At 36.4% G+C, this 14,386-nt stretch overlaps 1 protein-coding gene across 2 annotated transcripts in view; it reads left to right on the forward strand.

Annotated features, from left to right (window-relative positions):
- SUCLG2 (succinate-CoA ligase GDP-forming subunit beta) overlaps positions 1 to 14,386 on the forward strand; it is a 117,305-nt gene that overhangs the window by 15,615 nt on the left and 87,304 nt on the right. The window contains exons 1-4 of one of the 2 annotated variants that reach the window (XM_063411459.1): positions 960 to 1,027; positions 1,602 to 1,714; positions 2,537 to 2,818; positions 6,315 to 6,456. In XM_063411459.1, the coding sequence (XP_063267529.1) occupies positions 6,375 to 6,456 (82 nt within the window). In that variant the 5' untranslated portion in view covers positions 960 to 1,027; positions 1,602 to 1,714; positions 2,537 to 2,818; positions 6,315 to 6,374. Of the gene's footprint in view, positions 1 to 959; positions 1,028 to 1,601; positions 1,715 to 2,536; positions 2,819 to 6,314; positions 6,457 to 14,386 lie in introns of those variants that run through there. The other variant, XM_063411458.1, reaches the window with a different exon arrangement.

The raw sequence follows: 14,386 nt of genomic DNA on the forward strand, positions 1-14,386 counted from the left end.
AGACATTTCTTTTTGATCACATGCACTAAATACATCTCTTTTTAATTTCAGATACAGAATACTTCTCACCTCCTCAAAACCACCACAATTTCTCTTCCCAATTGACTTATTTCCAATACAACCATTACAATAAAGTCCAAGTTTTTCAAACCTGATACTTGATATATTTGACATATAATTTGCATTCCTGCAGAGCTAATTTCTGTTGCTAGAGCTGTTTCATACTGGCACAGGATTTATGAGCACAGTTACAGCTCCTTGGCTGCAGTGGAGCAACAGAAGGGGAAGAAAGAAGTGGGCATTTTTTGGACCAGCTTTACTGCCAGGTGCTTTTAAGAAGTCCATCTTTGTTTTGTGATATTAATATTGGCTTCCATTAATACTGTGAATGAAAAGGGAATTTTGGGTGTTAAAGTGTGTCTTCCTTTGAACAGTCATGCAGTAAAATACATTAAGCTGTGCTAATGAAAACAGTAGAGCTGCTCAAATTGTATAGGTGTGTCAAGGGATGTTCAATTATCCTAGAAATTTGCTTAGTGGTGGTTTTGTTTTCTTTAATATAGTGTTGATTAACACTGGATTCTTTTCCCTTAGCTAGAATCATTTGGCATTTTACAAAAGTAGAGTCTTACCAAGAGAAAATAAGTATTTATGTTTAGGGCTTTTTTTAGGGAAATGATCTATGCATGTACACTGGACTTGATAAGGTGAAATACTTAGTTGTGGATGGTTAGCCAAGGTAGTTCCTATGAGGAATTAGGCATAAAATGGCACTAAATTTTTTAAAATTAGCTGTTTTTAAGACCAAGAAGCCTCAGTTGTAATAGAGGATATAACTTAAATCTCCAGTTGTTTGCCAGAGTTGACCTTTCAGTGATTCTTTTTCACAGCTTCTGCATATACTATAACAGAACAGACTTAAGTGATTCATTCTATTCTATTTATTCTATTTTAAAAAGTGAGCCTTGGATGTGTTACCAGGGAGGCCAAAAAATGAGAAAACCTTATACTGAGCATATAGGCTGAGGTAAGAAATCATCAATGACATAATCTGATGGAGTTTGGGTTTACTGATGCTGCTCCTGCTTCGTGCTCATATGAAACATTTCTTTTCCAGCAGAGTTTTGCTGAAGTAGTTAACATGCAACTTGCAAACTTCTTGATGAATGTGTTTGACAGTTTCTTCTGGTTTTATGTGTGTGTGTTTTCTTTTTCCAAAAGCAGGCACTCAAAAGATACCTCCTGGGTCATCTGAAAGATGTTTTACATCAGAGTAGTTAATGCTGCATATATCACAACAATGTCTCTGTTGCAGTGTTTTCTAAATCTGTCTGGGCTTTTTTGAAGGGGGGGAGGCTTTTTTGTTTGTTTTTTTAAATTGGTTTTTTTGGGGGTTTTGTGTGCATTTTGTTATGGGGTGGGGTTTTTTGGGGGTTTTTTGGGTTTTTTGTGGTTTTGGAGTTTGTTTTGTTTGTTTGTTTTTATTGAAGAAAATTTCTGCTAGAAAATGTGCTTGTAGTTCCACTCTAGTTTAACTAAGTTGCTAGGTTTTTGCCCTTGTTATTTAAATAATGCGATTTTTTTTTCTTGTCGTGTGACAGCTAAAGAATTGGCAAATGGAATAGTAGAAGAATAATGCAACTGCTCCACAAATACATAGTTTGTGCAGAGCCTTTAGCATTTTATTAAAAAAAACCCACCAAACACAAAGGTGGTAAGTAAAAGGTTATTATAAACCTCTTTTATATGATAAAAAACAGGTTATACAAAGAATCAATTTTTTTCTCTAGCAGTAGTCAATAAACCACAGATACAATTCTGCAAAGCCTGACTTTGTTAAGATGATCAAAAAGAAATATTTGATTTCTTCATGTGTGTACTACTCATTTAATCATGCTGTGGGACCAAATATGGTCTCTGCTTATATAAAGAAGGAACTTTGAACAGAAAGCTTGTTCAGTACAAAATACACAATTCCCAGTAACAGTGGTTTTCTAAATCCTCCTCACTCTATATACTTTTGGTCTCCATTAGTGTGATTCTGACTGGTAACAAAAATCTTGGAGATTGGAGAAGGGAAGGGAGATCAGAGGTGAAACCCAACCAATTCTTTGTGCTTTTGGAAAATGCCAAATAATTCTAGCCAGCAGGAGAAAATCTGGTTTGAAATTTGTACTTGATTAAATAATTCTGCCTTCATCTCACTTCATGTTACTGCTCAGTTGAGGCCTTTTGTTCCACTTACTTGAGTTTTGTGATTTTTGATGTTGTTGTCAGCCTCTCAGGAAATGTTATCAGCTGTAAAAGAGCCCTATTTAAGTATATTAATCTCTTTGATAAGCACTTATATTAGGAATTTAATCTTAAAAAATATCTTACTAGGATGAATTTAATTCCTTTTTAAACCTTTGTTATTTTAAATAACAACATTTTATTTTCTGTGTGCTGCTAGTAATGTTTTCATAGTTTTACAGACTGATTTATTCTTAAACCTTTTTTGTGGTTTAAAAATAAACAACATCTTTTGATTTACCAGGCAGATCTGAATCTCAAATAAGAACTGCTCTGCATCTTCACTGTGTACATCAATAAACAACACCAAGTTCCCATATGAAAGGATAACAGATAAATGCCACCAGTGGAAAATATTCTTGTTCTTTGTCATTTTATGGAGATGAAGGATGAGATGTCACACAGGGAGTGAGGGTTTGCCAAAATCCACACACAATTTCCAGTCTCTTCTTCACAGGCTGGTGGGACAGGATCTACTCCTTGTACTCCAGCCCAACTTTGCAATGAAGGGACAGATGAAACACAGGTACATCTTCAGCTTCTGGAACATTCTGAATTATTCTGGGCATCAGCTGGGCTTCAAGGAAAGATCTGAGAGATCTCTGGTGTTTTCTGATTTCTGAATAAAGTGATGGAGGGGAGGTAAAAATATTCAAGCAGGGATAAGCTGGGAATAGAAGGTGATGAGAATCAATAATGAACAGAAATTACTATAAGCTAGACTGCTTTCCTGTGCTTTAGGTTCTCTTTTAGTTGCTCTTTCCATTCCCTTTTCAGACTGAGATTATTTTTCTGATGCTGATTTACCATCTAATTCTTTATTCTGTTGACAGCTGGAACTGGATTGGCAAATCTAACGGTGCTGTTTGATGCTGCTGCAAGCAATGAAACTGCTGTAAAAAGGGAAAATTAGGAAAACAAAGATGTGTGATGGCAGAGTTGTGTTCTGTGCCAGATTAAAGTCTCCTTCTGACAACTTCCAGGGGAAGGGCTGGATTAGGGCTGCCTGTAGAAGACTGTCTGTGGGAAATAGCTTTCTCTCAAACCTTTGTAGGCTCTTCCCTGGAGTTTTGAGGCTGTGCCTTTGTGCATTAGTGCTCTTACTGTCAGTCTGTCCTGTGGATTTATCTGTAGAATGCATAAAAGTTTATGATGCCCAAGAATTTAGTCCATTTGAAGCCCATCTGAAATTTTTGAGAATGCTTGGTATAAATTTATTTGGAGGGTAGGGATTCAAGATACTTGTATAAATTGATACAGATTTATTGCACCCAAAGCATCTTGGACTGGAAATTGGTTCAAAGAATCATCTGTTTATTCATGTTTCTGAGATCTCATGGTCACTTTTTTTTTGTCTTCACCCTAAAATGCGTGTCCAAAGCTGTTTTGCTTTTTCTAGATGGTCTTGAAAGAACCATCACCTTCACAGATTTAAAGCTTGTGCTTTATTTCATCTCTTGTAGCTGCTTTAGTTTTCCTGCTGTCCTCATGACATATGGTGTGTAGCCTGCAAGTACTTTAAAGCAAGTTTTTCATGTTCCTCGCTCTTCAGAGCTTCTGGTACAGACTTCAGATACTTATTAATTTTATCAAGCAGTTCATTCACAACCAGGAGTTTGTCTTTTGTGCAAAGACTTGATTGAAAGTCCTTCAGCTGGCACTCAGTAAGATGGTCTCAGAATTATGTAATACAGCAGGAGGAAAAAAGTGCTCACTAACCTGGAGTTTGCAGGCTTTGCTCTTCTGTGCCAGCAGTTGTTGAGCAGATCTTTGTTTCATCACTCTTAGGATTGCCTTGACACTTTTCAAAGGAGATATCATCTTATTTCCTTTCTCTGTTCCTCAGATTGGTCTGGTTCATAACTTAGGAAAGAAATATTGTCGTATCTTAATGTTAATTGTCCAAATTTTATAAGAGAAAATATATGTATCCCTATGCTTATGTATGTCTGCACTTTATGCATATGTAATAAGATTTTTAGCATCTCATCAATGGAGTATCTCTGTGGGACATTTCGAGTTGTATTTTTGGGTTGGAAAGGTGTTGTGTCCCAAAAGAACCTGTGAGGTGCTGAGAGGGTGTTTGGGAGCAGAGGTCACTGCAGTTCCCATCAAGCAACAGCCACAAAAGTCTTCCACAGAAAGAAATTTTTTTTAACATTTTCCTTCTTATTTATTTGATTTAGATCAGCTTACTAATACCTACATGTGAAACTGATTTATTGTTCTAAATTATGAATAAAAGCTGTATTCAAGACTTGGTCTTAAATTATAAAACCAGTAACCAAAATTTTATTAGCTTTATTACTGACCTGTCAAAATTTTTAGATAAACCAAAAGGGTTCCTCCTGGCCCCTAATGTTAATTCCATTGTGGAAATGATCCTGAAGTGATAATTGTTAGAGCCTAGCAGAGAATTTATAATAGGAAAACAAATTAAATGTCAACAATTACGAAAGGGACTTTAAATATTGGCCCTACATTTGAAGTATTGCATAACTGTAAAAACATATCACCTGTGAATAGAATGGAGGAATATAAATCATGTGAGGTGTCTGTATGATGTGTAGAATTAGAGATAGCCATAGAGCAAACTGACAATGCCATTTTGTTCCTCTAAAATATGTTAATCAGGTTATGCATAAAAGGATTTAAAATGTCATCCTGAGCTATTTGTAACTGTTTAAGTTCAGTGGGAGTCACTTTTACAGAAAACATGCAGTTATGTACTGCAAAAGATGGGTTTGTTTTCTTTATGCAACAATCTTTTGTGCTGTGTTTCAAAGAGAATAGAACAGATGGGAATTTGCTTTTGAGACAACTCAGCCTGCAAACCTTGAGTATTGTGAGAAGGGTGTGTTATTATTGAAAGACTTCAGTATGGAGGGGTTTTGTTTTCAGCATTGAGTTGCATTAGGTTAATAATTTTTTTATCTTGCTGTTAGAGATAAAAGTGTTAGTACAGTAAATAATCCTCTTTGTCCAACATTTCTAAAGACATAGCACTGGCCTGCATGCTGTGTTTCTTACTTCAGGAGAAACCAAGAACTGCTTGTGGCTGGCTGCCAGGAGGACAGCAGTTTGCCTCTCCATGTGGGAAAAGCATCTTTGCCTGGCACAAAATGGGATTATACCATTGCCAGGAGTCAGCTCCAGCTCCTTAATCATTGCTTTTGTGAGGAGCAATTTATCCTGTGTGGAGAACGTGTCCTTTCTTCAAACCAGCCAGTAAAGATCCTTCTGGAGAATCTCAAGGTTTCCTGCCTTGGACGGGACAAGCAGATGTGGTGTCTCTGTGTGTGTAAGGTTGCTGATTTTTTATACCCATGGGGTGTTGATGTGTTTATATTTCCACAGGGGCATCTAAACCGGTGTGTTGGGAATGAGGAGGGAATTATTCTCCACCTGTTGTTGGCCTGGCATGGCTGATGTGGCTGTGCTGGTGTCCTCCACAAAACCTGCTTAGAAGCACAGTGAACAAAGCAGAGATAGCAGACCACTGAAAATAGGTGTATTAGTGTGCTGTTTCTTACAGAATAATGCTAATTCCATGTCAGTTGTTTTTCTTCTCAGATATCCTTCAACAAATGCACAGAATCAATGGAAATAATTCGATAGGGAGGAATTAGATGAAATGTTGTATAATAAGGATATTTAACATGAAATTGAAATTGTTTTAATGTAAGATTCTGCTACTGTTTTTATAGCAGAAGATAACATGAAAACATAAATAGACTTCAGGGTTCAAGCCAAATTTGCCTTGATATTAAATGCAAGACATTTTGTCTGGCCAAGTGAGCCTTGTGTAGCTTTTAAAAAATATCTGTAGCTTTGAGAGTACTTGGGATGCACAAATGTTAAGAAAAGGCACTTAGGTAAATCAATATGTATTTTACCTTTTCTCTGGGTGTTGTTTAACTGGTGGTTTGAGATAGCCATAAGGTGGGAGAGCTCAGTGGGCTGTCTCATGAACTGTTCTTAATGAGCATTATGTTATTTTCCCCTCTTGTTTTTTTTTCTAGACTGTTCAATTAACCCCCAGACGATGGCTCAACTTGCAGGAGTACCAAAGCAAAAAAATAATGGCAGACCATGGGGTTACAGTTCAGAGATTCTTTGTAGCTGATTCTGCAAATGATGCCCTGGAGGCTGCTCAGAGACTGAGTAAGTTGGCTGATAATGGGAGGACTCTGGTTCACCGGGTAGCAATCAGGAAAATAAATTGTTTTCTAATAAGTTGAAACAGTCTTTAAATTCATGCTTACTGAAAAACTTTGATATTTCATCCAAATCATAAATATGTGTTTCATTTTATATATGAACAAGTGGCAGTACTTAGAACTTTTTTTTCTCAAATGTTTTGCATGCAGCTTGTAATGTGAATTCTTTAATTAACATTATAATAACTCAGAATGTCATGAATAGTTGCTGAGGAAATGTTTTTATGTATCCTTGATATAATTTAAGGATCTGAAAAAAATGAATTTGTGTAAAAAGCTGTTTTCAAACAAAAATTCGCTCTATTAAAAAGCAAAGGAAGGAAAAGGTTGTGGCTTCTCCATTTTGACAGATACTTAACTATTTGTTAATGTGTGTGTCCAAATGAAGAAATAGCAAAGGTGAGTTGAGTTACCGTCACAAAAGGACGTGACAGTGGCTCAAAGAGAAGACCCTGCTTCTGGAGCTTTATTTTGTTTCTCTGACAACATCTTCATTCTGGTGTGGTGAACAAAAGATCATAATGTGGGTCAGAAATGAATTTATGTAATAGCTTTTCTCTCAAAAAAAGTGTCGAAGTACTTTGTCAATCTGTTCTAACTGAAATAATTTTTCTGCTTTTGAAAGTTGTACAGTTTTCCTCTTTTCATTTAGCATTTGTTAATGTATCAAACATCAAAATGCCAGAGGCCAGACATTATTGTAGTCTAATTGTGTAGTAAAAGGCAGGATTTTTGGTTTATGCTTTACATAATGCACAGGCCACTTAGTTAAATGCATTTCAATTTTGCACTCTGGAAGGTGAATTAACACAACTTACTCATATCCAAGATCTCATCAGAGCTCGAGTAGCTGAGTAGCATTAGCATAATGGCTTGTTCAATCTCCAGAACTTCATTAAGGTGATACATTTTTCAGTGATCAAAACCTTCTTATGGCAATCAGTATATCTGAAAATATATCTGAAACAAAAAATTAAATGCAAGTGTTACGGTCATTTAGCAGTACAAGCTGGAAAAGTTGGACATAAAGCAAAGCACATAAAATTGGAATGTTTCCTCATGTCTGGATGTCTGAGAAAATCAAGGAATGCTAGCTGAAGCTGTGGCAGGTTTATCACCAGTCTTATAGCACTTAAACTCTCCTCTTCATGATTGAACTCATAAATGGATTGGCCTGTCCAAAACTATTGCTATTCTTGATCTCTATCACTATTTGGAGATAAAAATTACTCCATTAAAGGCAGTCAACCTCCTCTGTTTTATGATGGTAAGTTTATTTTAAATAACTCCTGTAGCTTGCTTGCTTTGCAAATCACAGAAATATCCATCTATTGAAAACAAACAAACAGTGTTTAAATAACCAAAAGTAAAATCCAGAACCAAAAAATGTTTGCTCATGCAGCTTTATCAGGTAAATTTTATTTTAATTGTGTGGGTTTGTTAGCACTTCAGAAAGTGGAAATTAGTGGTACCTTTCTTCATTTGATGTAGTTGCATTCAGGCACGGTGCACTACTGAGCATGAAAGAATTGTGGTTTATGGTGTGGAATCTATTTCATGTTGGAATGACTGACACTCCATTGATCCACTTAATAATTAACAACATCCTCGTTATCATTCTGGTGCTGTGCTGTCCTTGTACATCTAACATGCACTTTGAAAAGTAAGAATCAAGAACATCAGTTTCGCTACTGTGGTCATTGTTGTTCCAAGATTTTGCTGGGTTTATGCTCTTTATGATCCCTCAGATTAATATTGTCTCTGTCACTCAGGTTTATCTGCACAATTTGCAACTGAATATGCAACCACACAAAGTAAAAAGATATGGGAAAACAGGAAACTTCAGCCTACAGGAGGCACGAAATTTTATGAAATGAAATAAGCAGTGAAGGCAGTTTGGGGATGTTGTTGATAGACAGGCATTCTGCAGTAAAATGTGGGGAGAGGCCAACCTCCCCTGCCAAGTCCTGCTCAAAAATCTGATGTTTTGGGTGCTGTGTGCCACCTTGCAGCTGTCCTTCACTTTGGCTTCTTCAAACAAAAGGTGCTCGTCAACGTTTTTTAAAGATAAAAATAAGATAAAGTTCTCAAAACTTGAAACTCAAAGGTTCAGTATTTTGCTTGTGAACTTCTTTCTATAGCCCTGAGGAATACAGGAGAAACAAGAATTTTCCTTTATAGTCTTACATCATTACATCACTCATGGGTCTATGTGTGTGATAAAGGGGTACAGATAAGGGGATAGGAATTTCTGCCATGGAAGTCTGCATAAAGTCTGGAATTCACAATTTAATTTCATAATTTCTCCAACTATTCTGTGCTTGACAGAGCTGTCTTCACTGCTGCAGGGCCTGTGCTCACCAGTTTTGCTATTGTTGGATTTCCTGTTGATGCAATGGAAAGAGATGAGATGATTTTTGCTGCTGTCTTCACTTGTCGGGAAGGTGTTAATGCATCTTGAAAGGGTTTGCCTTTATCCAGTATCAGCAGTTTTGTTACACTTTGCTTATTTCCTCTGCTTCTCTCTATTTTTATTAATATGTATGCTGAATGTTAATTATCTCAGATACTTTCAAAGCTTACCAACTGCACAAAAGCCCGTCTGCAAGGAATTTTTAATGGAACTAAAGGACTGATTGGGTTTTTTTCCTTCTAAGATAAGAATGGCAGATGTAAGAAAAATTAACATGACATCACTAATATTGACTTCAAAAGAATTTATTGTACACAATAAAGAATACAGAATTAAGCCCCAAGGAATTCAATGCCTTCTATGTGCTAAGCAATTTTCAGGTGTAACTTTTGTAGAGAAGGCAGTATTTACAGAGTGCCAAGAATTCAGTCACAATAGTTTTCTGATTTGTGTTAAAATTCCTTGGTTTTCAAGAAAGGAAAGAAAGACATTGTCCTGTTTTGCTGCACAGTATGGTGTTGCTTGATCTGCTCTCTGAAGAAACTTAATTTGTAAACAAGTCCTTACAATTCCAATGCAACTATTTAACAGAAAAAAATAAACAAATAAATGCTTGGGAGCCAAGTTTTTGCCTGGAATAGAAGCTCATGTGGCTGGTTTTGTATTAACTCACAAGTCTTGTGATCTAATTCTCACTTAATTTAGAGCTTGTTTCGCCAGAGAAGGCTTTTCCTTACCTGCTGTTTCTTTTCCTTGCACTGTAGCACCAATACCTAAGGAAACAATCCTTCTATCTTCTATCTTCTATCTTCTATCTTCTATCCTTCTATCTTCTATCCTTCTATCCTTCTATCCTTCTATCCTTCTATCCTTCTGTCCTTCTACCCTTCTATCTTCTATCCTTCTATCCTTCTATCTTCTATCCTTCTATCCTTCTATCTTTCTATCCTCTATCTTCTATCTTTCTATCCTTCTTTTATCTTCTATCCTTTTATCCTTCTGTCCTTCTGTCCTTCTATCCTTCTATCTTCTATCTTCTATCTTTCTATCCTTCTGTCCTTCTATCTTCTATCTTCTATCCTTCTATCTTCTATCTTTCTGTCCTTCTATCCTTCTATCTTCTATCTTCTATCCTTCTATCCTTCTGTCCTTCTATCCTTCTGTCCTTCTATCTTCTATCTTCTATCCTTCTGTCCTTCTATCTTCTATCCTTCTATCCTTCTATCTTCTATCTTCTATCCTTCTATCTTCTATCCTTCTATCCTTCTATCCTTCTATCCTTCTATCCTTCTGTCCTTCTATCTTCTATCTTCTATCTTCCATCTTCTATCTTCTATCTTCTATCTTCTATCTTCTATCTTCTATCTTCTATCTTCTATCTATCTTCTATCTTCTATCTTCTATCCTTCTATCCTTCTATCTTCTATCTTCTATCCTTCTATCTTCTATCCTTCTATCTTCTATCCTTCTATCTTCTATCCTTCTATCCTTCTATCTTCTATCCTTCTATCTTCTATCCTTCTATCCTTCTATCTTCTATCCTTCTATCCTTCTATCTTCTATCCTTCTATCTTCTATCCTTCTATCTTCTATCCTTCTATCTTCTATCTTTCTATCCTTCTATCCTTTTATCTTCTATCCTTTTATCCTTCTGTCCTTCTGTCCTTCTATCCTTCTATCTTCTATCTTCTATCTTCCCTCTTCTATCTTCTATCCTTCTATCCTTCTGTCCTTCTGTCTTCTATCCTTCTATCCTTCTATCTTCTGTCCTTCTGTCCTTCTATCTTCTATCTTCTATCCTTCTATCTTCTATCCTTCTATCCTTCTATCCTTCTATCCTTCTATCCTTCTGTCCTTCTACCCTTCTATCTTCTATCCTTCTATCCTTCTATCTTCTATCCTTCTATCCTTCTATCTTTCTATCCTCTATCTTCTATCTTTCTATCCTTCTTTTATCTTCTATCCTTTTATCCTTCTGTCCTTCTGTCCTTCTATCCTTCTATCTTCTATCTTCTATCTTTCTATCCTTCTGTCCTTCTATCTTCTATCTTCTATCCTTCTATCTTCTATCTTTCTGTCCTTCTATCCTTCTATCTTCTATCTTCTATCCTTCTATCCTTCTGTCCTTCTATCCTTCTGTCCTTCTATCTTCTATCTTCTATCCTTCTGTCCTTCTATCTTCTATCCTTCTATCCTTCTATCTTCTATCTTCTATCCTTCTATCTTCTATCCTTCTATCCTTCTATCCTTCTATCCTTCTATCCTTCTGTCCTTCTATCTTCTATCTTCTATCTTCCATCTTCTATCTTCTATCTTCTATCTTCTATCTTCTATCTTCTATCTTCTATCTTCTATCTTCTATCTATCTTCTATCTTCTATCTTCTATCCTTCTATCCTTCTATCTTCTATCTTCTATCCTTCTATCTTCTATCCTTCTATCTTCTATCCTTCTATCTTCTATCCTTCTATCCTTCTATCTTCTATCCTTCTATCTTCTATCCTTCTATCCTTCTATCTTCTATCCTTCTATCCTTCTATCTTCTATCCTTCTATCTTCTATCCTTCTATCTTCTATCCTTCTATCTTCTATCTTTCTATCCTTCTATCCTTTTATCTTCTATCCTTTTATCCTTCTGTCCTTCTGTCCTTCTATCCTTCTATCTTCTATCTTCTATCTTCCCTCTTCTATCTTCTATCCTTCTATCCTTCTGTCCTTCTGTCTTCTATCCTTCTATCCTTCTATCTTCTGTCCTTCTGTCCTTCTATCTTCTATCTTCTATCCTTCTATCTTCTATCCTTCTATCCTTCTATCCTTCTATCCTTCTATCCTTCTATCCTTCTATCCTTCTGTCCTTCTGTCCTTCTATCTTCTATCCTTCTATCCTTCTATCTTCTATCCTTCTATCCTTCTATCCTTCTATCCTTCTATCCTTCTATCCTTCTATTCTTCTATCCTTCTATCCTTCTATCCTTCTATCTTCTATCTTCTATCCTTCTATCCTTCTATCCTTCTATCCTGTGTGTGCACTGGCACTGCCTGCTCTGTGCATCATTCCAGGGCTGTTGTTTGCTCTGGGCTCCTCCTGCAGAAGCCCTTGAGTCTCGTGCTCTGCTCTTTGTGCTCTGCCTGATGGAGAAGTTGTTAAGGACCCCTCATTTCAAACTGGGAGGTGGGCAGGGCTGAGAGGGTGGTAATTATGCTGGAGGGGGTTGCTGTGCACTGTCATTTGGCTCTTGGAATCAGCAGAGGACTTAGAGGTGGCTGGCACTGCTGGCAGTCATAAATTGAGGCCAGGAACTTGGCATGTGTTTCTCTTTCTGAATTTTAACAAAAGCAATGGCCACTTAGAGTGTTTCATTACATTTAGGAATCAGTCAGGTGCAGTGTTCACACTCTATCACAGAGAAATGCAGTTCAATTGAGAGCAAGGTTTTTATTCACTCTTCAAAACAAAACAAAAAACAACAACAACAAAATATAGCCTTTGCATGTCCTATTTCTATTGCTTATGCATGAGGGAACTCATAAAATTCGGCTTTGGACTGAAGGCTTGCTTTTTATATCAGGCTGGAGAGGTAAACATGTATTTTATAAAGAACAGAAAAGGTTTATTGAAGCATCTTTTCATGAGGTCATTTACCTGTCACCTATTATTCACCATTTTTTAGAATATTGAAAGAGTTCTTGGTCATGTGAGCACCAGTCTCCCTATCTCAGCTCCTGAAGTTTTTTTCTTCACATGGCTTTTTATTTTAAAGAGAAGACTGCATTTTTAAATGCTGTTTGAGATCCCTTATCTGAAAATTCCCCTCTCTAGTACTTGTGAAAACCACTTGAAAGCAATTTACTTTTAGAAGGGATCAAAAATTGACCTTTAGGTTGGTAGTGTCCTTTTTGTGTAGATTGTGAAGAATTTGTTGGTGATAATGCTGTCTGCATTTAAGCTAAGCTTTTATGCTGGGGAAAATTAAAAACATCCTTGAAGCTGATGTTTCTGAGGATATTTGAAATGTGAATTCAGGTCCTTTTTTGTTACACCAGGAAGAGCTGTTCTATGAGTATCCTGTACAGAGTGACCCTCTATATAAAGTTTTATTTGAGAAACTTGGCTATTTAGCTGACCTTTTTATACTGTTATCATAGACTTGCTTATGTGATTTAATTTCCTCTCTGTTTCTGTCCATCAGGATAGGTAGCAGAATTGCTTCTTTCAGCATTTTTGTGCTTTCTGTATTTCTTTCCATTCTGTGCTTCACTGTGAAGCAATAATTTTTCACCTGTGCATAATGAGTTATTTCTCAAAAACCCTCATGTACTCAGTGGTTATAACTAGTTATTTTTTAAAGCCACTCAGGTTATCCTTTTCTGCATATGTTGAAAAAAATCCTGTGTTGCTGCAATAGCATTCCAGGGAGCTGTACACAGAGAACTTGCTCGCTGGTGAGGAACAGCTCTCCCACAAGTCCTCTTATTTTCTCTGACAGCTTTTATTAAACTTCCTTAGACTTAAATTATAGCTTTCTGAAACTGTTCTTTCAGGCAAAATAATGCTGTAAGTTATTGACTAATGTGATCCTATTCTCAGATGGGTAAGTATTTAGAAAACAATCTTTTAAATTTAATAGAAAACTGGTGGTGGATGAGCTGCCTTTGGACCACGTTCAGTGTTACCTAGCATGAGTATTTCTGTCTTCCACTTAATGGATTTTGCCTTGTCAGATGGATGAAATCTAAGATTAGAGTGAATCTACATTTTCCAGCCACTTCTCAGTGATAGAAAATACCTGTTAATGCTCCATTATTTGCAGTCTTCATAGGCATCCCTTGAATGCAACAATTCAAAGCTCCACAGAGTTTGTTAATGTCTGTGGTTTTACTCTCTTTCTGTCCCTTGTTCAGTTCTGTGTTTTTTTTCTTAGAGCCCTCTCCTCCCTCCCATTTGCTCGTTGCTTCTCAGCCCTTCTCCCACCTTATGAGTTCTGATTGAGAAAACGCTCTTCGTTTTTTAATTTTTTTTTTTTTTTGTGCTAAACATTCTCTGTTACCCTATTTAGCATAGTTAGAGCACATATTTAGCAGTTGTGCACTGCTAAAAGCCATTTGTGTGCATACTGGCTTTTTGCTTGCTGAATGCTTTGCTCAGACCCACATTTGCTTGACTTGGCAATCATAGAAAGTAATGTTTCTGTGTATAATCAGAAGTCAAATACTGATTGCTAACCATGGTTTAAATGATATTTAAATATTATCAAATAGTATTACAAATATTGGGTTTTTTCCTATATTTGTCCATGTTGCAATGATTTGATTTTTGGAAAAAATTCCCAAATATCGTGGTAGTGCAAACAACTTTAAGATTCTCACTTGTGTCTAAAAATGCTGAAAATAGTAAAGTAGAGTAAAAATTATGAAGGCAACATGTTGTTTGCTGCAGTCGAAGTAATCCTTCATAGGAGGCT

This window comes from Prinia subflava, chromosome 14 (assembly GCF_021018805.1).
Source record: "Prinia subflava isolate CZ2003 ecotype Zambia chromosome 14, Cam_Psub_1.2, whole genome shotgun sequence".
NCBI classification, from domain to species: Eukaryota; Metazoa; Chordata; class Aves; order Passeriformes; family Cisticolidae; genus Prinia; species Prinia subflava.